General features: G+C 36.3%; 2 protein-coding genes across 2 annotated transcripts; both read left to right on the top strand.

Moving 5' to 3' along the window:
* Nucleotides 1–93: 93 nt before the first annotated feature.
* K441DRAFT_562740 (uncharacterized protein) lies at nt 94–582 on the top strand (the record flags this gene model as incomplete). Its single annotated transcript, XM_067643574.1, has 1 exon — nt 94–582. One exon carries the CDS (start codon nt 94–96, stop codon nt 580–582), a length of 489 nt encoding a protein of 162 aa, XP_067503661.1.
* A 1,822-nt stretch (nt 583–2,404) lies between these two features.
* Nucleotides 2,405–3,046, top strand: K441DRAFT_660437 (uncharacterized protein; the record flags this gene model as incomplete). The annotated part of the gene is made up of 2 exons (XM_067648699.1): nt 2,405–2,427; nt 2,499–3,046. Coding segments are annotated over exons 1-2 (346 nt in total), but the record flags the coding sequence as incomplete, so codon positions are not given.
* Between the last annotated feature and the right edge of the window lie 17,615 nt (nt 3,047–20,661).

Here is a 20,661-nt window from a genome sequence, read left to right as displayed (position 1 = left end):
TCTTCTATAACCCCTCATCTCTTAATTCCAATACTATACCTTTGATTCACCACCACCCTCACCTTCTCATCTTCTCATCTCGCTACCGTCAACATGGCCCAATCCGATTCAGAGCCTCAGGCTCGCACCGTGATGCAGCAGGAGAAGCTGGTGAATGCCAAAAAGCAAGCACGACGCGAAGCCGGCCTCCAGTCAAACCGGTCCCGCTCGCAGTCTCGCCGCGACCGCCGGCGACGCATTCTCAAGGGCATCGAGGAGGGCAAATACATGAAGACAGCCAGCCTGGAAGCTCTCGAGGAGGCTGACGCCAACAACGAGCTCAATTCCATGCAGGCATTTGAGCGCATCGGGCCCGACAGCACCTCCATGGACGGCCCCGTCACCAAGGCTCGAGCGCTGCGAGGCGAGATCCCCATGCGCGGCACCGATCCGAATCAGCCGTATCGGATGGACCCGCAGCAGGCGAAGAAGGGCACGTTGGATGATCAGGAAGGACTGAAGCTGAAGCTGGAAGCTAATCTCGAGGTCGAGATTGAGCTCAAAGCGAGTATCCGAGGCGACTTAACACTCTCGTTATTGTGAGTTAACAAAAAAAGGCTTTTATTGTATCCCCAGGCCGATAGCAGGCTGATTGCTTAATGGCAGAGAATAACAAGGCTTAGTGCATAACCGGCGCGGGTCGACTCCGAACGAATCCAGGACTGGACTTTGTAAACGACATACTGCAGCAGTACTGGACGATTGTTTGAGTTTGGTTTTTTCTTTTTTCTTTTTCTTTTTGCTGAAAGGGCCGTTCATGATTCTTGAATCTGGACGTTGTGCGTCTTAGGGCGTTTGGAGTTGAAGTGTTTTTGCTTGATGGTTGGCATTTCTGGGTAAATAATTCAAGACAACAGCCGCTTCTATGGTCATGACAACATACTTATTCTCTTTCCCTTCACGTACCAAAAACCCGCGCCACACGCGTTGCCATCCCCGCGTCAGTAATCGTATTAAGACCTAGCCCAGCACCCCGACCTTGACCAGTACAACACCGCTCGAAGGCTCTGAACCCAGGTGCAGCCGCGCCTGCCAGCTCAACGCCCCTTAGCCCCAAACCTGCCCCTACTGCCCTGACGTTGTAGACGAATTCTCCACGCAAATCGTTAAGGTCCAGTGCGGTTGCATCGTCTTCCAGCTCGGTTCCTATCCGCATCTCGGACACTACATCCGCAAACCGCCCGAAACAAGCTCCCGCCATATCAGAGCCGCGACGCGGTGCACTCCCTTGCCACACCAGTGCCCCACAACTACCACCACCACCATTATCATCCCAGCCCGCCCAAAACCCGCACCAGCACCGGCACCTAGGACCCAACAGCACCACCCCTCGACTCCCCCGCCGCCGCCACCTCACCCGCACGCCCAATCGACCCAGCGCCCCTCGCCGGCGTCCCCGCGAGGCGAGGGTTGTCCGGATCGCTGCTGGTGGGAAGGCGAAGGGGTTGCGTCGACCGGAATCGGTGGAGGTGGGTGAGGAGGTGAGGCTATAGGATGAGGGGATTGGGGGGGATAGGACTACGTTAATAGAGAATGTAGAGCATGAAGAGGAAGAGGAAGAGGAAGAACTTGATAGTGAGGGAGGAATTGAGGCGGTTGGCGGTAATCCCACTGCGTTGAGAGAAGAGGTGGGAGAGTACTCCTACAGGATTAAATCTCCTTGTTAGAAATGGGAGACTTTTTGGATTGATCAGCTGGAGCATCTGGAATGATATCATCACTTTTTCGTAGTTTAAACCGGAGACGTCTCCGCTAAAAAAGCTAAAACGTGTCACAGCAACTTTCAAGCCGTCGAACTTTTCGGGTCTACCTGTCACATAAACCTGTTTTCGCCCTCACAAGCAAGTACTCCCAGGCTGCAGTTGTCCTTTTCCCTCACAATTCTATGTCATCTCTCATCCTAAGATCTCACTAGTTCTATTTGGGAGTCAGATAAGGTTTTAGGTCCCGATTTGGTTGGGCAAATGCAGGGTGTAAACGGAATTAAACAAGGTCCTTGGATCTGTGGATGCATTTCTTGCTCATCCTATCGGCGCGGTTCCAAGTAAATCACGGTCTGACCACAAAACAGATTAGCGCTAGAGCCAATCTGTATACACTCCTCCCTCATCTCCCTAAGACTGTTCAAGGGAAACCTGTATTGCAACACTTATGTCGTGCTCAAATTCAGACTCTGGTAGCAAACTAGCGCTCTAGAGGATAAAGCCTCGTCGTCATGTTTATGAACCTTGACACAATATTCACCTTAAATCGCGCGCCCGGCCGTCTGTGTCTAATCCAAATTTTACAGCACAGCTCTTCAATTTTCTCCACTAATCCCTCCCGTTACTTCGCGTAGCGGTCTATCAGATCCTACCTCCCCCAGCAGCCGCAAGTCACTCCAATGGGGTAAGTCTCGGCTCCACTCTTTCCTATCGACCCCCCAGCCTTTTCCACGTGTAGTTAATCCCCGTCGACAGAGACGTGCAAGAACAAAACCGTGTACGCACCGAAGACAGCTTGTCTGACATGGAAGCCTCCCCAGTCCCCACAAATACCCGTAAACCTGCGAAACTTGCGCTGCAGAAGCAAAGGCCCCCCCCCGTAGGAATGGATGCAGCAGAATTAAATGCTATGAACGAAGGGCTACCGTCTACCAACCGTGGTAGAAGAATTGTACCCGTCCATCAATCTCGAATTGCAGACCGACCGCCGAAAGTAGGAGAGAAGGACAGCAGCTTGAAGATTAAGATTGAGCTAGATCTTGAAGTGGAGGTAGAGATCTACGCGAGAGTCAAGGGAGATGTTACAATTGGGCTGATGTAATGTTCAGGTTGAGATCTACGCAAGAGTTAAAGGAGATGTTACAATTGGATTATTGTGAGATGTGAGTTAGATCTCAACCTTGCGAACAGTATTAGTAATATAATACAGTACAACATAGCACGAACTGAAGCTGTTGTCTGGTGTTCAAGGTCATAGCAGGTCCCTACTGGTCTCATCACCCCAGAATGCATTGCTATGGTGTAGCAGTTGCCAAATTCTAGAAATGAATTCCTTATCCCACAGTCTAGCCGGTGCTACCACAACTGAGAATTGTTACTGTTATTCGTGTTTTATAGTGCTGGGATAACCCTACTGGCGGTGTTGAGATCCTGATTGGATGCTGGAACTTGTATACTAACATTACAATGTTACGTCCAGAGTAATTTATTACTCGGTTAATTCGCTGTATTAATTGCAGCATACACCACGGTCGCTAATCCCGAAGATCGAAACTGCTTTTTTCGAATAGTTAATAACACACGGGAAATGACCGTGGGCTCGCTTCAATGAATCCCTCCGTTTATAGGGACAACTTCGCCAAAAAATCTATTAATCATATCATCAAGTATATAATGAAATATGCAAATACCTTATTTTTATCCAAACACTCATTTACTGGGTTAACAAGAGAAAGAACTTCAAAACCGTGCAAAACTGCGCACCTCCTGCAAACCTTAACCGTAGGAGGTATCGTTTAACTTTCTATTTTCCTACCACCTATTTCGGCTATTAATTAGGAGCGAATTAAGAAGTTTAGAGATACGCTATAAGCTATATATATAGAAACGTATAGACGTTATAAGGAGCGGTAGTATTTAATAGGCCTAGCTACGGAGGATAATAATATAGGTATATACAAAGCCTATATTAGGGACGCTAATAGCCTTAAGAACTTAGCCCTTTCTTCCCTATTTAGTAAAGGTAATGAGCTTAATTTGGGGCTCGTTCCTGGCTTCCTACCTATACTTACTACGGTAGAGGAGCTTCTAATTATACGAGTATATATTCAGTGTGTCCGGGAGTTAGCATCGCTAACAGCGTCACTGCCAAGAGGCTGATAACGTAAGTAGTTAGCGAGCTTATAGAGTTATGACAGTCAGTTAGCCATAAGACTGCAGCTAGCTAACAGCTCGCTGCATTAGTGGTAAGATTTAGTAGTAAGTTAAAGCTTTTGGTAGAAGTTAAGGATATTTAGATCTTTGGCTAAGATCTAGTTGGCTAATTATACGCTAAGAAATAAGAAACCTATATAAATCTCTCGCTTAGCTATAGTAAATTGTTAGACTACTAATAAGGCTAGCGGAAAATATATATAAAAGGCCCTATAAGGAGTAATCTAACTAAGGGGCTTAATAGCTCGAGAAGATATCTATAAGGTAGTCCGCTTACTATTATATAATCTATTACGTATACGCTACAAGCTTAAAGAAACTGCTTAAGTACCCTCCCCCTACTAATATAAATGAAGCATTTCCCCTAATATTTCTATTACGAGCTGTAAATACGTTCTTTATTAGCAACTCAGTTAATTAAGGCACAAGCGCAGCAAGGATAGACGCGCAAGCCTATACGATTAGATTGTCTATAAACGAGAACCTAAAGCTAGAGAAAGAAAAGGAAGCCGATTAAAGCAGGGTTCTTTTATATAGTCCTTTAGTTACGTAACCGTATCTCTCTATTAAGTTTTACTAAGTTCTGCTGAATTCTGCAAGTACTATAATATTACCCCTCCTCTAAAAAAGCCTACCTTTAGGCTTTATTCGAAATAAAGTAAAAAGGGTAGCTGTAATATTCGCAATTTTTACTAAGTTTTACTAAATTCTACTAGTTTCTTATAGGTTCCGATTTGTTCTTTATATTAGGGCCTTAAAGCCTTAAGGCGTTTTTATCTCTATACTCTTCTAGTAGCTTATTATCTTTATTATCTTAATACATTAGAGGTTTAGGTAAACTAGGATATTACTTATAAAACTCTTTAAGCTTTTAGGGATAGCCTATAAATTCTAGATAGGGTACTTGGTTAGGTCTAAGTTATATCCTTTTTAATTAATATAGTACTTTAATATTTCCCTTATAAGTTTATAAGCTAGTATTTCTTTAACTTCCTATTTATTATTACTATTAACTTAAATTAGGGGAGGTTAATTTTTTTCAACTAGGTAATAGGTTATTTATAGCTTTCTATAGCTTATTTAGTAAGAAAATAAAATAACCCTTAATTAAATCTAGGAGCTTTACTTTATATAAGTTAACTGTTTTTTTAAGGACCTTATATAGTCCTGCTATTTAATAGTCTAGCTTATGGCTAGGCCGTCCTATCTTTTAGTTCTTTATTACAACTTAGACTATATCGCCTATAGTAAAGTTAGGCTCGCGCCTATACTTATTTACCTACTATTTTATTAATTTCTAGGCTTTTTTTTAGTTTATATAGGCTACTACCTAAGCTTCTTTTAAGCGCTTAGCGTACTACTAGGTTTTTTTTATAAAATAGTTTTTTATATATAGTCTAGGGTCTTTTAAGTCTTTCCTAGTTAAACCTTATATCGGGTAAGTAGCCTATTTTTAGTTAGATAGGGGCAAATCCTATAGAGTTATTAAGTAGGGTTACTTAGGTATAGTTTATTAGGAGTAGTAGTTTAGCCTAATTAATATAAAAGTAGTTAATAAAGGGCTAGAGTCTTTAGTCTAAGTATTAATTTATAATCTCTAACTATCTGTTTAGGGGTAGTACGCTATAAAAAGCTTTAGCTTAATTTCTAGGATCTAGGTAAACTTATTCTAAAAGGCTAATATAAACTACAGCCTATAGTCTAATAGAATAGTATCCAATAGTCTATAAATTTAGTAGATATAGTAGATATATAATTAGGCCGCCTCTTTAGTATTAATATTTTTAACAGGGAATTAAGAAAGGGCGTTTACTAAAACGGTGTTGGGAATAAAGGCAAGGGGTCACCATATAAGGCACATTGCCGTCACGTGTAGCAAGTTGCCGTCACGTGTCGCCGCGGCACTAGCGTGGCAAGGAGCCTTAAGTTCCTCGCCCCCCCCTAATTAAGATATATAGAACGAATAATTATTATACTATTTATAAACCGTAGCTACGTAATATTACCTTGTAAAACCAATACTAATTAGTAGTTAACTTTACTATTATACTATAGAGCAGCTAGGTATTCCACTAAGAAGAGACAAGCCACTATACTAGTGCTACTTATGCTAAAGGAAGCTATCTTTTAAGGTTAGAACTGGTCCTAAACCTTAAATAGAACTTTTTTACAAATTTAAAGATCTAAAGGCCAGAACTGGTCCTAAGCCTTTCCCAGATTATAGATTCTTACGTTTATTAAGCAGAATAATACACTTTATAAGTCTTTGCGATTTAAGGCTAGAACTAGTCCTAAGCCCTATAATCGCAAATATACGTCACAAACGCGTACTAAACGACGAACGCGTACTAAACGACAATCCCTATACTAATAATACTTTCCTCCCTCTAAAAATATGGCTACGCCTACCTTAAATAACTGGGAAGACTCCTTACCACTAGGGGTAGCTTTATACGCGAAATTTATTAATAAAAATTAGGACAAATTTACCATTAATATAATAACTTATACCGTAAAATAAGTTAATAGCTTTCTCCTATACTATATCCTATTCTACTAAAGTAGACACTATACCAATTTATAACTATAGGAATATTTTAGGGAGGACTTTATAGGATAGACCGCTAATACTTAGGTACTTAGCAATATTAATATTATTTAAGATTTCTAAGACTTTCTTTATAGGAATGGGGTATATATTACTAAGAACGGTAACCTAATTGCTAGCAATATTTAGGCCGTTATTATTAGTATAGAGAAACTAGTATAGACGGAAGCTAAAATTATATATTAACTACGGAAACCTAAAACTAACCTATATTCTTTAGAAGGCAACTTTAATTCGTATTTAAACCCCTAAAACGCTAATCCCCTACCTAAAGATACTCTCTTACTAGGAGGTACTCTCCTACCTAGAGGTACTCTTCCTCTACCTCCGCTACCTCTAGCTCCTCTACTTTAGCTAACTGGTAAACCTTTACTATAAGAAGTCACGAATCTAATAAAGGCATATTTAGACAAAGAGAAGAAGTTTAGAGGAGAATTATATAATATACTTAGAGCAAAACTATAGGTCTTCTATAACTGTTGCAATAAAGTTAAAATTTAATGCTACTAGTACTACTACGCTTTCTCTATTATGTTAAAGGGACGGATAGTAATATTCTATTATAACTATATTACGGGTAAAAACTATAGCTTTAATATAATGCTTTAGCTTACTAAAGCTTACTTTAAAACTAATAAAAATTGTTAACTTTATATATCTAAATGGCGGGAGACTATATTTTAAAGAGTTATTACTTTTAACCCAATAAAGACTTATTTAGAGTGCCTTTAACTACTTTTTAATAAACTCTAGAAAATCTAATATAGCCTTACTAAAACTTACTAGAATAAGAATAGCCTAAGGGACTAGATTATCTTAGTATGCTATAGCGTTCCTAAGTGTAATTTAGCGCTATATAAACCTATGGATATATTTAAAGGAGTATATACCGAGCTACGCTTCGCTATAGGTACTGCGATATAAATATAAGAATCTTAATAGTTTTATACTAAAAACCTTACCTAACTAAGCATTTCTAGCTAATACGATTATAACTAGACTAACTAAATATATAGTAGCCGTAGTAGGGAATACGGTAAAGGGTATAATTAATATTAACTATAAGGCAATTATGGAGGTCCTTATAGAGGTTTATTTTAAAATAATTGCTAAAAAAAGTACTATGTTTATAAGAAGCCAAATTACTAGTTAACTAGATACTCCCTTAATAAGTAAAAGGAGGCATATAATAAGTTCCGTTAGAGTATAAGAAATATTAGAAATTATAAGGTTACTATAGCCTACTTCTAAAGCTTCCTAGTTTAATATAAAGGCGCAGAAGATCTTAAGGGTAAGGTTAATAAGACTAAATAGCTCCTTATAGATATGGAAATTAAAAACTACTCTCCTAACTAATACTTTACTAAGTATAGTAAGGTAGATAGTATATAAACCGTCGCTATTCTTAATAACTAATCTATACTTTATTCTATTATAAAGTTAGATATCTTTAATAAGCCAAAGGAGAGTTCCGCGTTTTTTTTTAATAATAGATACTTAGCGAACGTCTTTTATGGTATTATGTTAGATATAGGAGCCGTAGGAGTATCTATAGTAGGAGAACCTTAAGTTTAAGCTCTTTAGTAGCTTAATAGCTCTATTTAGATTAACTAATTAACGGCAGGCTAATATACGATTTATTTTAGCAAAGGTACTATAATCTCTCTTAGCATAATTAGGGTCTAAACCCCCTTAGGATATATTACTTTCTATATTATTCCTACAAACACTCCGTTTCTATTTTACATTAAAGATATAAATAAATTAGGCGTTAGACTTAATAACCTTAAGAATATATTTATTTAGGGAGATAATTAAATACCTATTATACGCAAATAGGATTACCCCTAATTGCTCCTTTATTAACTAGAAAGGAGTATTACTTAAAGCTACTTAACTAAGTTAGAATTACGCCAATTACACTATCGTTTTGGCCACCTATCCGTTTATTAATTACTTAGGGTTCTTTAGCAAGTAGGCTATAAAGTTAAGGTTAAGGCAATTAAGCATCTTATAAAGTACTGCTATTACTACTAAATAAACTAGAAGTTCCCTAGCCGATTTAAGTTTACCCTTAAGGATAACTATAACTTTAACTTTTATATTATTATTAACGTTATATATCTTAGCGGTAAGCTAGTACTCTAAGTTATTAACTTCTTAACTTTCTTTTAAGCCGCACGTTTCTTAAAGATATATTAGCTAGAAACACATAGGATACCCTTTAGTTATACTAGATTAATATCTACCTAGGACCCCCTAACTAAATCATCTATAACGTAGGAAAGAACTTCTTATTTATAGAGTTCCAATAATAGATAAAGGCAATAGTAATTAAGGTTAAGGAAGTCCCCATTAAGGCATATAATAGTATTAGAAAGTAAAGCGATATTATATACTATTATACCGCGTATATAAGATTATCTCTTTAGAACTAAAGGATGCTAGTAAAGAAATTACCTTATAAATAGCTATTAAAGCTATTAATAATTCCGCTAGCCTAGATGGACTTATACCTATATTACTAGTCTTTAGCGCCTACCCTTAAATAACTAATAACTCTTTACTATCTCCCTCTATTATATAATAAGCTAAGGCTATTTATAAGGTAACGAAGGAGGTTTAATACCTCTACGCTATATGCTAGGTTAATAATACACTAGAAATAAGAAATGGCCTAAATACCTTAACTACGCTTAATCTGCCACTCCAGTCTAAGGTACACGTATAGCGTAAAAAGGGAGGATAGTTAGGCCTATATTAACTTATCGTAAGTAATAGTTAAACTTATACTATTTAGATGCCTTATAGACCCACTTAATTCTATTTAATTATTATTAAGCCTTACTATAAAGATAACAATTCTAAGCCTTTATAGGATTCCCTAAAAGATACTCTAAAGGAGAACTATAATTAATATACTTTAGAAGGCGACTATAATCCTAATACAATTATAGTAGATGCGCCACAACTATAACGCGATAGAGGTCGCCTAAAAGAATTATAAAATTACTAATATCTTATTAATTTTAAAGAGCAATTTATTACTGCCATTAAGAATAGAGTTAAGTTATTAATGGCCTTTATAACAGCTAAAGAGAAGGCTAACTTTAAGCTGGCAAAATAGCTCTAAAAGAAAGGTTGTATTATAACCCTAGAAGCTCCTTTTTAAGCATCTAATAAGTAGAAGATCGACGGCCTTATTATAAGAGGAGTTTTTAAATTTAAGAAATATAACCTAGCTAAGTTTAATAAAGTTTGCATCTTTAAGTTAAAAATAGTTAATAAGATTAAGGGTAAAGCTACTAATGCCCTATTTAAGAAATCGAGACTTATTATCTAAGGTTACAATAATAATAGTAAGGAGGTAATTCTTATACAATCTCCTATAATTTAACGAGCTAGTTAGCGAGTTATTATTGCACTAGCTCCCTCCCTAATAAAGAATAAAATAGCGGTTTATTTGCGAGATATTCCTTAGGCCTACACCTAATTAAAGACGCACCTTTAGCGCTTAATATTGGCGCACCTTCTAGAGTAAATTCGCCACTAATATCCTAAAGATATAATTATAGTTGTGCTTAAGCTATTATACGGAATTACAGAGGCAAGAACTTACTAGTAGGCTACCTATAGTAAGCACTATAAAGAGAAGCTTTTAATGACTATATCTATATTTAATCCCTACTTCCTTATTATAACCACAGGAACCCTATTTAGAATTATTGGTATATAAACTAATAATATAATTATCTTAGGAGATAACTAATTCTTAGCTCTTAAAGAAGATAAGCTAGTAAAGGTAAACCTTATAGCAAAGCCAAAAGAAAAGCTTAATTTAATAATACTATTACTCTTTAATAGATGCATCCTCTCCCTAAACGAGGATTCTATTACTTTACGCTAGAAGGGTTAAGGCAAAAAGATTAATATTATTAACGTTAATTCTCTAAAGCAAGGATATGTAGAGCAATGTGCTTGCAAAGCTTATATTACTTCTATTTATTAACCTAAGGCTTTATTTAACCTCTTTGTTACGGCTTAATACTAGAAACTAACTAAGGATAATATCCTTACCCTAAATAAACGTTTTTTCTAGTAAATAAACTATTTTAATTGGGGACTATTCTATATACCTATTAATCTTCCTACCGCTAAGCTCTTTGTATTTATTAATAGATCGTTTGTAAATAATAAAGATTTTAGCTCCTAGTTAGAATATAAGATTATTATTATAAATAAATCTACTAAAGAAAATAACTTTATAATTTACGGTAATCTTATCTATTAAAGCTCAACTAAGAGTAAGTATATTACTTAAAGCGTTCTGGCGTTAGAGATATATAGAATAATTAGCAAAGTTAATATAGTAATTACAATTAGAACTACCCTAAAGATAATTATAAATTAACTTATACTTTCTATTATCCTTATAATTATATATACCGACTTATATTCCCTCTATAAGTGTTTAGTTAAGCTTAGTACTATAAAGGAGAAGCGCCTTATAATTAATATTATAGCACTTTAGTAATCCTATAAGCGTTAAAAACTCTTTAAGATTTAATAGATTAATAGCTAAGATAACCCGGTAGATATAATAATAAAGGTAAACCTAAATAAGGCACTAGAGACATTTGTTAATATAAATACTCTACGTATATAAGTTAAAGGTTAGGTTAAAAGAGAGTCCCTAGAAATTTCTTAGTTATATAAGGTCTTAAGATATCCAAGAACTTTAACCAGCGGTTAAAGTTATTTAATTAGTTAGATTCTCTTACTAAGACTTTTTTAAAGAGGGGAGTATAATATTCTATAGACCCTAACTTAAACTAGCTAATTAGGATTTTCCATACCTGGTATAGAAAATCGCTATTAGCTTGCTTACCGCTAGCGCCTTAGTAGCCCTACTAATTAGATACCTACCTATAACTTATAAGTAAGAAAGCACTATATGCTAAGAGGCGAATTTTAGGATAGTAAAACTTATATTATAATAGCAATAGTAAGTAAGAAGGATTAATATTTATTCCGCTAGTTAAGCGGTATATATATAGATGGCAACTATAAAAGAAGAGTTGCTAGTATTGGGAATAAAGGCAAGGGGTCACTATATAAGGCATATTGCCATCACGTGTGGCAAGTTGCCGTTACGTGCGGCAAGTTGCCGTCACGTGTCGCCGCGGCACTAGCGTAGCGAGGAGCCTTAAGTTCCTCGCCCCCCCCCTAATTAAGATACATAGAATGAACAATTATTATACTATCTACGAACCGTAGCTATGTAATATTACCTTATAAAACCAACAAACGGTTAACTAAGATTATAACTATATTATGCCCATTACGGTCTACTGGTAGTTTATAAAAGTCTATAAAAATATACTACTAGGGGCGCTCTAGTATTAGAAGTGGCTTTAATGGTCCTAAGGTTTTATCTTGTGAAATTATAAACCTATAGCAATTATTGCAGTTCCGTATATAACGGTTAATATCTATAGCTATTCTAGGCTAGTAGTAGTGGTTACTAATAATTTTATAGGTCTTTTTTTTTAGGGTAGGCCGTAGAGACCTAAGTATATACTTTAGTAATAAGCCGGGTTTATAAGTTCTATTCCTTTACTACTACTAGCCATTCCTAGTATTTAAGTAGTCTATTTTTAAGGGACTATAGGCTAGTAATATCCTTTGCCTTTTTACGGTACTCCTATAGAGAAGGGCCTGTATAGTTTACTTACAGTAGTTTATTAATAAGGTTAAATTCTATAGGGTTAATAGAACATATCTTAGCGCTTAAGGATTTAGTACTTAGTTCTTCCCATATTTAAGGGTTAAGGTGCTTTAGTTATAGTAGCGTCTAGGTCTATAATAAGATCTTTATAGCTATCTAGTTATCTAGGTCCTATTTATACCTTATAAGAGCATCTATATAGTTAATAGCGCTTAGCCTATATATAATTAGGAAGTGGAACTAGGATAGGGTATCTGCCTAGTGCGCTTACCGCACTATAAGGGCCTTATAATTCAAAACTACCTAGATAGGCTTAGGGGTCTCTTTTAGCTATACGTGCCAGTGCTAAAAGCTAGAGATAATAACTAGTATTTCTTTATTATAGATAGGGTAGTTTAGCTTAGCATCTACTAAAGTCTTTAAATAGTATACGATAAGGTGCTATTCTTCGTCCGGTTACTTCTAGGAAAAAATGCCGGCTACTATACTATCTAAGAAGTCGGTTTCTAGCCTTAAGGGCTATTTTAAGTAGAAGTAGGAAAGTAAGGAGGTAGAGATTAGCCGTTTCTTAAGCTTATTAGAGGCTTGTCTATATATACTAGCGTCTATATATTGCTTGGCAGCATCTACCTCAGCAACGCATAATGCTAAGACCTCCCGCAATATTCGCGAATATCAAACGCAGTCACTACGTGGCTAATTCGCTTTTAATATCGCTAAACTTATTAATATTTATTATACATTTATCATCTATTCGTTTAAGAATTATTTTATAACGCTATTACCGCTCATAACTAACTGGGAGACTTGTATGCGTGTATAATCTTAACGAGCAAACCCACCTAGACGACCTACCTTAACTACACCATCGTCTATAACCGCTACACCCTCCTCCACTAGTTCTATAATGCCGTCTAAGGCTAATATACGCGCCGCTGCCGTAGAAGAGCGCGAAATTACTAAAGAGTAAAGGGAATAAGCCCGAGATAAAAGGGAGATTTAGAAGTATAAGGAAGAGCGCAAAGCCCGCCTAGCGGAGGAGGCTCGCTAGCATAAATACTACCTAGCTTAAATGGCTTAATTACAGTTAGGCTTGGCCACTTTAGCCTTACAGGCCACCACAACAGCTACTATAGCTAATGTCCTTAGTAAGCCTCTCCCTCCTGGCGTAAAGTTACTTAAACTCCGCCTTCCTAGCGTTATAAAAAGGGATTACCTAGATATTTTTAAGGGTACCTTTAATCTAGTAAACCTCGCCCGTCTTTAAGTTTATACCGCTTAAATTAAGATCACCGACGAGATACGGATTAAGAATGGTACTCTAGTTATAAGAAAGGCAAAGGTAGATAGAAAGCTATTTGTAGATAAAGGCGTCTAGTTTAAAGGTTTTACTAACTACGTGGTTATTACTGGCACCCTCTATATATACCCGCTAGACCTTATTACTAGCATGCTTCTCTAGATAAATATAATTCGTACCTTATTAACCTAGTATATCTAGGTAGGTTATATACTTAACTTAATACTTAACTATTATACCTTTATAATAACCAATGGCCAACTAGAGCCCGCTAATTGGCAAATGCCAGCCTAGTATACAGCGCTATACCTTACAATGTCTAGTGCTATCGGCTTTGCTGCCTTAAAGAGACCTAGGTTAGATACCTCCTATACCTCTAATACCTGCCGTAGGTTTAATAGCAGAGGCTGCGATAATATAGCTTGCAAATACCCGCATAAGTGCTTAAAGTATAGTAAAAATTACACTGCATTATCTAAAGCTTACGCCTAGGAACAGCAAGGCAAACCTTATAAAGTAGGGTCTAGCCTAACAACAATACTAACTTTAATTATACGCCTAGGACCTAGGCCTAATACGTTACCATTATTCTCTACCTTTATAGAGGCGAAGGCTCTCCACCACTCTCCATTACCCCTAAGGATCTCAGCGTAGCACTCCCTTCTATCTAACTACCCAGGCAATCTACCAGCTACCTTAGTAGGTATCCTAACCTATAGCTATAAGATAGGAGCCGAGTCTATCCCTACCCTAAGATCTTATAGGAACTATAACTCCTCTTAGGATAACGCCGACCTTATCTTTAAGAAGATAATATTAGACCTTAAAAAAGGACACATTAGAATCGCGATAGGGCCTATTATAGTCTTACCTCTTAGCCTAGTGCCAAAATCGGATAGAGGATACCGCTAAATTTATAATCTTTCCTTTCCACTAGTATCTTTAGTTAATAACGCAATCCTAGAAGAATATAAAGCACTAGTATACACTACAGTTACCGCTATTTAAGCCTACGTTATTTCTATAGGTTGTAGATGTCTACTACTTAAAAGAGATATTAAAGACGCGTTCCGTATAGTCCCCCTATCTTATAGGGTAAGAACATTAATAGGCTTCTCCTGGGAAGGTATTACCTACTAGGAATACTGCCTATCCTTCGGTCTTCGAACTGCGCTGCTTATATTTAACCTCTTTGCGGAAGGCCTGTATTGGATACTCTATTTATAACTGCCTTATAAGGTGGAACACTACCTAGATGACTTTATCTTTATCCTTACTAACCTAAATAACTTAGTGGCTGTTACCTAGACTTATATCTCTATTACTAACTCCTTAGGTATCCCTTAAAATGGCTCTAAAGATATAGTAGGAACTATTATTAAAGTTCTAGGATATACTATTAACACTATATAAATATAAACGCGATTATCACTATAGAAATAATTACGTGCTATTAAGAAAGTTACTACCGCACTCTAATACGGCTTATTATTGTTCCTTTAAGCCTAGTAGCTTGCGGGCTACCTTATATAGTGCGCCCATATAATTAGACTCGGTTAATCTTACTCTAAATCCCTCTAGATCTTTATTACTACTTAGCCGGAGACTCTAGTAAATAAGTATAAACCTAGGTGATTTAGCACTAAGTTGCGAAGTAACTTATATATCTGGCTTAACCTACTTACTATGAGTAATAGAGTATTGTTCTTTAACGACGTTAAGTATACCTATATTTATCTCTTTACTAACACCTCTACCCGGTTCGGGTTTAGTGACTTTTACTTTTTTAAGGAACTTAAATATAAGGATAATTGGTAGTGGTATATAGCTAACCTCCCTTAATCTTAGGCGTTTAGTATATTGCCTAAGCTTAGTTAATAAGTAGACCATATTAATCTAAAAGAGATATATGCTATTGCTTACGCATTTAATCTATAGTCTACCAACTAGTAGTATAGCGCGCTATCTATTCACACTAATAGTATAGTAGTTCACTAGGGTATTAAGAAGACCGTTGTCTATAGCGTAGCAAACGAATCGCTCCGTAAGATTATACTGGCTGCTATAGCTTACGATATTATAATATCCGCGAAGTGGATCCCAAGTGATTTAAATGGCTTGGCTAATGCACTATCTTAATTTTAGGCCGCGGCTATCTATTAGTTCTGCCTATACTAGGCCCTTAATTTATTACTACTAAAGCTAATAAGTTTTTAATAGGTGCCGTAAACCTAACGGACTACTCACAACCGCTTATAAACTTTAAAGATAATATTAATGCGCTATCTAACCTCTACGCGCTCCTTCTCTAGAACGGCCTTATGCTAGCAACCTATAGGAACTATTCCTCAGCAGTTAACAGCTGGGAGTTATACTGCGCACTTAAAGAAGTCTCCCTTTACCCGGCTAAGCCGCGTAAACTAGGCGAATGGATTACCCGCTGTATGTTTAGTACCTCCCAGCTATAGATAGGCAGGCTTAAGGCCAAAACCTTACGAGCCTACGTCTCCGTAATTCGCTCGCGCTACGTAGATTACGGCATCTTAATTATAGCATTTAAGGATTCTATAGTACACCAATTACTCGCCAGAGCAGCCGCTATCTCTCCCTTAATAAAAAAGGATAAGCAACCTATTACTAGGGACATTCTAGCCCAGGTAGTAATATACGGCCTATTGCTATTAGATATTAACACTAATGCTATATTCACCCTCGCATTTGCTAGATTTCTATAAATGGGCGAGATTATATATACTATAGCGGAGCTTAAAAACTGAACGACCTTCCTAGCGAAAAAGGCTACTTAATACGATATTACCTTTATACCTAGTAGAATAACATTCCGCCTTAAATAGAGCAAAGCCGATAAGTAACACCAGGGCGTTAACGTCGCCATTGCGGCGGTAGGCGGCCTATTATGCCCAGTTGCTACTATAATAAAGCTGTTTAATAGGGACCCTTAACCCCTTAACTCTCCCTTATTTAGTCTTAATGGTAAACCCTTTACCTCTTTAGGGGTTCGCAAGATTCTTTTCTCCCATTTAGTAGCCGCTGGGATTAACCTAAGTAGTTACTTAAACCACTCCTTCCACTAGGGCGCTGCCCAGTTCGCTAAAGATTTAGGGTATTTATATTAGCAAATTCAGTAGCTAGGTCGGTGGTTATCAGAAGCCTTTCGCCTATATATTAAGACTAAAACTACTAACCTCTATCGCCTTAACTCTTACTTTTAGCGTAGTATACCGCTCTTAGCGTAAGGATTACTACGTAATAGGTTAAGATGTTAAGAGGGCCGCTAAGGCGCTAGTGGTAAGCGAGCTAATAGCGATTTTCTATGCCGGGTATGGAAAATCCTGATTGGTTAGCTTATAACTTAGGGTTAGTAGAATATAGCAGAATATAATAATATGGCAGAACTTGGCAGAATGCAACAATATAGCAGAATTTGGCAGAATGCGATAATATGGCAGAATTTGGCAGAATGCGATAATGTAGCAGAATTTGGCAGAATGTAATAAGGTGGTAGAATTTGGCAGAATATGGCAAAATGCGGTAATGTCTTGTTGGGCGTAGGAGCTTCGCTTGGGGACATCTGGCCGCTTTAGGGCAAATCCTTAGCAGATTTAAGTGCTAGGAACTAGTAAAACTGCTAAGAACTAGCCCTAGAGCGACCTTATAGCCCTGCGCCTCCTAATTATACAAAAATTAAAATATCCCCTTACGTGACTGCGATAGATAGATACTAGCGTCTATATATTACTTAACAGCATTTACCTTAGCAACGCACAATGCTAAGACCTCCCGCAATATTCGCGAATATCAAACGCAGTCACTACGTGGCTAATTCGCTTTCCCTACCCGCTATCCCTTATACTTAGTATACATTATATATAGATAGCGCTTTAAGGTAATTCTTTAGTAGGTACTAGGAACTAGCAAAACTACTAAGAGCTAGCCTTAATGCGACTACTATAGTTAGATAGTCTTATAGCTATAGGCTTGCGGTCGGGGACATCTGGCCGCTTTAGGGCAAATCCTTAGCAGATTTGAGTGCTAGGAACTAGCAAAACTGCTAAGAACTAGCCCTAGAGCGACCTTATAGCCCTGCGCCTCCCAATTATACAAAAATTAAAATATCCCCTCACGTGACTGCGATAGATAGATGGTATTAAAGTAAAAGGGTTAGTTCTTTTAGGTAAGGCGGCTAAGAGGCTAAGTAATTCTACTATAATTCTTAATAAAGCGTTAGTAGAAGTTATAGAAGCCTATATCCCTTTTATAGTCTATAGTGGTTCCTACTAATTAATTGCAACCGTATATTCTAGGTCTACCTTAACTTCGTCTATACTAATAATAAACCCTAAATACTTTATATACTTTATACTAAATTCTAACTTCTTAATATTAGCTTAGAGGCTAGCCTAATAGAGCCGTTATAGGACCTTATAGACATGCTCCTTATATTCTAACTTATTCTTTGAGTAAATTATAATATTATCTAGGTAGGCCGTATAGAAGTCGTTAAGGTAGTTAAAGAGTATATTAATTATATATTGTTAGTATATAGCTAGTCCATTAGTTAGTCTAAAAGGAAGTATCTTATACTTATATAATTTATATTAAGTCTAAAATATAATAAAATCTATAGATTTAAGGTTTATCCTAATTTAGTAGAAAGCCTAATAGATATTAAGCTTTGTAAATACCTTAGCTCTATTTATTTGGGCTAGTATTTTATTAAGTAGGGGTAGTAGATAACGGTCTTTATAGGTTATATTATTAAGCTTATAGTAGTTAATATAGAAATAAAGTTCTCTATTTGGCTTTTTAATAAAGAGAATAGGGGAGGTAAAAGGGACCTAGTTAGGCTTAATAAACCCCTTTATTAGGTTATTAATAAGGTATTACTTAGCGGCCTATAGTTTAGTAATAGATTATTTACAGAGGGGGATATAGCTAAGGGTGTTTTCTTTATCTAGCTTAATCTTAATCTTATAGTTATATAGTTAGTAAGGTAGAAGTATATTAAATACTATCTTAGAGAATATATCCTTAAACTTTTAGTACTAATAGGGTAGTTTCTATTCTACTGGCTCCTTATTTATAAGCTCGCTTTCCTATCTACTAAGCTTACTTTTTTTCCTTAATTATTTAATTAATTTTATATAAGCTAGTGGTAAAGGCAAGAGTATTTAGTTAAACTAAGTTCTGGTAGAATTCTATAGCGCTAATATAGTAGATGTTAACTGATAGGAGGTCCGTAGGTTTCTTTACGGGCTTTTATTAGGCTATATTCTAGAGTATAAGGTTTATAATCTTTCTTAGCTTATATTCTATTTTCTATAAGTTATTCTATTAATCTATTAGTTTAGTATAGCGTTTAGTATTTCTAGCCTTTCTTTATAGCTATATTGGGCCTAAGTTCTCTATAGGGAACTTAAGTAGGTTATTACCGACTTCTTAGGTTTTTAGTATAGGTGGCGTAATATAGGTAGTCTAGGGGCGGCGTAATATATGGACCCGTTTTAGATTAAGCTGTATATCTTTTTTAAAGGCCTAGTCCCTATATATATAGCGTCGGCCTAATAAACGGTGTTTGTCTATAGTTATATAAGGTTTTCTATTATAATATTAATTTCTTTATAAAGGAAGGTGTTGGGGTATAGCTTTAGGCTAGATAAGCCGTCTATTCTATATATTAAGCTATAAGCCTAAATAGGCGAGACATTTTCTCCTTAAAATTATATTATAGCTCCTAAGGTCCGTAATAAGAAAGGGGGTATTATATTACCTTTATCTATTAATACGGAGGTAAATCCGCAAGGTAGTTGTAATAGGTAGCCTTATCTACCTATTATATCCTTAAATAGGAATTAGTTTAGGTAGTTCTTTAAGAGGTATATTTAAGAAGTTAGCTAGTTTTATAGCGCACTTTATATTAATTAGGGTAAAGGTATTTACTCCTAAATTAGCTAAAGCAGAGGTTAAAACTTAATATTTATTACGGAATAAAGTATAAGAGATAGTGTAGCTTCTTCTAATAACTAGCTAACCTAGATTAATATATAATATATTAATCCCTTTTAACCCTAAAGAGGAGTCTTTCTCTAGAGTTCCTCTTTTTCTAACTCTATACTATTCTCCTAAATTAATAAAACTTTATTTATCTTTACCGCTATTAGGTAGTCCTTTATAAAGTAGTTTTTTTTAGCCGTATAAAAAGTAAGCTTTTTAATTACTAAGGGCTTATTTATAGGGGTTGCTATATATAGGCTAAGTATATACTAGGCCTATAGTAGGACTAGCTATAGAACTAGCTACTAGATTAACAATAGGCTATATAGTAGAAGATATAGGAGTTATAGATTATACTAGGGCACTATAGGCCATTTCTATAGAGCTTATAGTTTAGTTTAAAGAGTTTCTAGCTTTATACTGCTTAGCTTATACCTTAATTTAATAAAAGCCTTAGTTAATAGCTAGGCAGTAGTTTATAAGTACCTTTAACGTCTATATAGTAGTAAAAACTAATAGTATAGCGCGCTATAGGTCTAGAGTAAGCTTATTAAAGAGGTTTGGCATTAGGCCTTTATAGGGAATTTAGGCTTAGCTAGCTAGATATAAAAAGTAGGCCTAAAAGGCTAAAAAGGTCTCCGTTGTTTTTAGATTTAGGCTTTTATAATTAAAGTAGGCATTTTATATCTTAAAGGGGTCCTTATAAATAGAAGATAGATAGTTAATTATTTCTTCTTTTAAGATAAAAGGATTTATTAAGTCTGCAATATATTGCGGACGTAGGCATATCTAGGCGTCTTTACCAGTACGGCCGAAGATATAGGCCATTTTAGCTCGGTTATTAGGGAAGTAATCTTTATTAACTTTAAGCTTATCCCGTAGTTAAAGCTTCTAATTATTAAATATAGGGTTAGTCCCGTCTATAAGTAATAGGGGGTTCGCAACCTTTGCGGATCTTAATAATATAGTGTATTAGGCTAGGGCCTTAAGGACTATAGCAAGTCTATTTAATAGGATATTTTAAAATATAGGGGTGTCTCTAGTTTTAAGCAGT

The sequence above is a fragment of the Cenococcum geophilum genome, assembly GCF_001692895.1.
Source record: "Cenococcum geophilum 1.58 unplaced genomic scaffold K441scaffold_23, whole genome shotgun sequence".
NCBI lineage: Eukaryota > Fungi > Ascomycota > Dothideomycetes > Gloniales > Gloniaceae > Cenococcum > Cenococcum geophilum.
The sequence above is the reverse complement of the archived record's forward strand: the minus strand, read 5'-3'. Positions and strand labels throughout refer to the sequence as shown.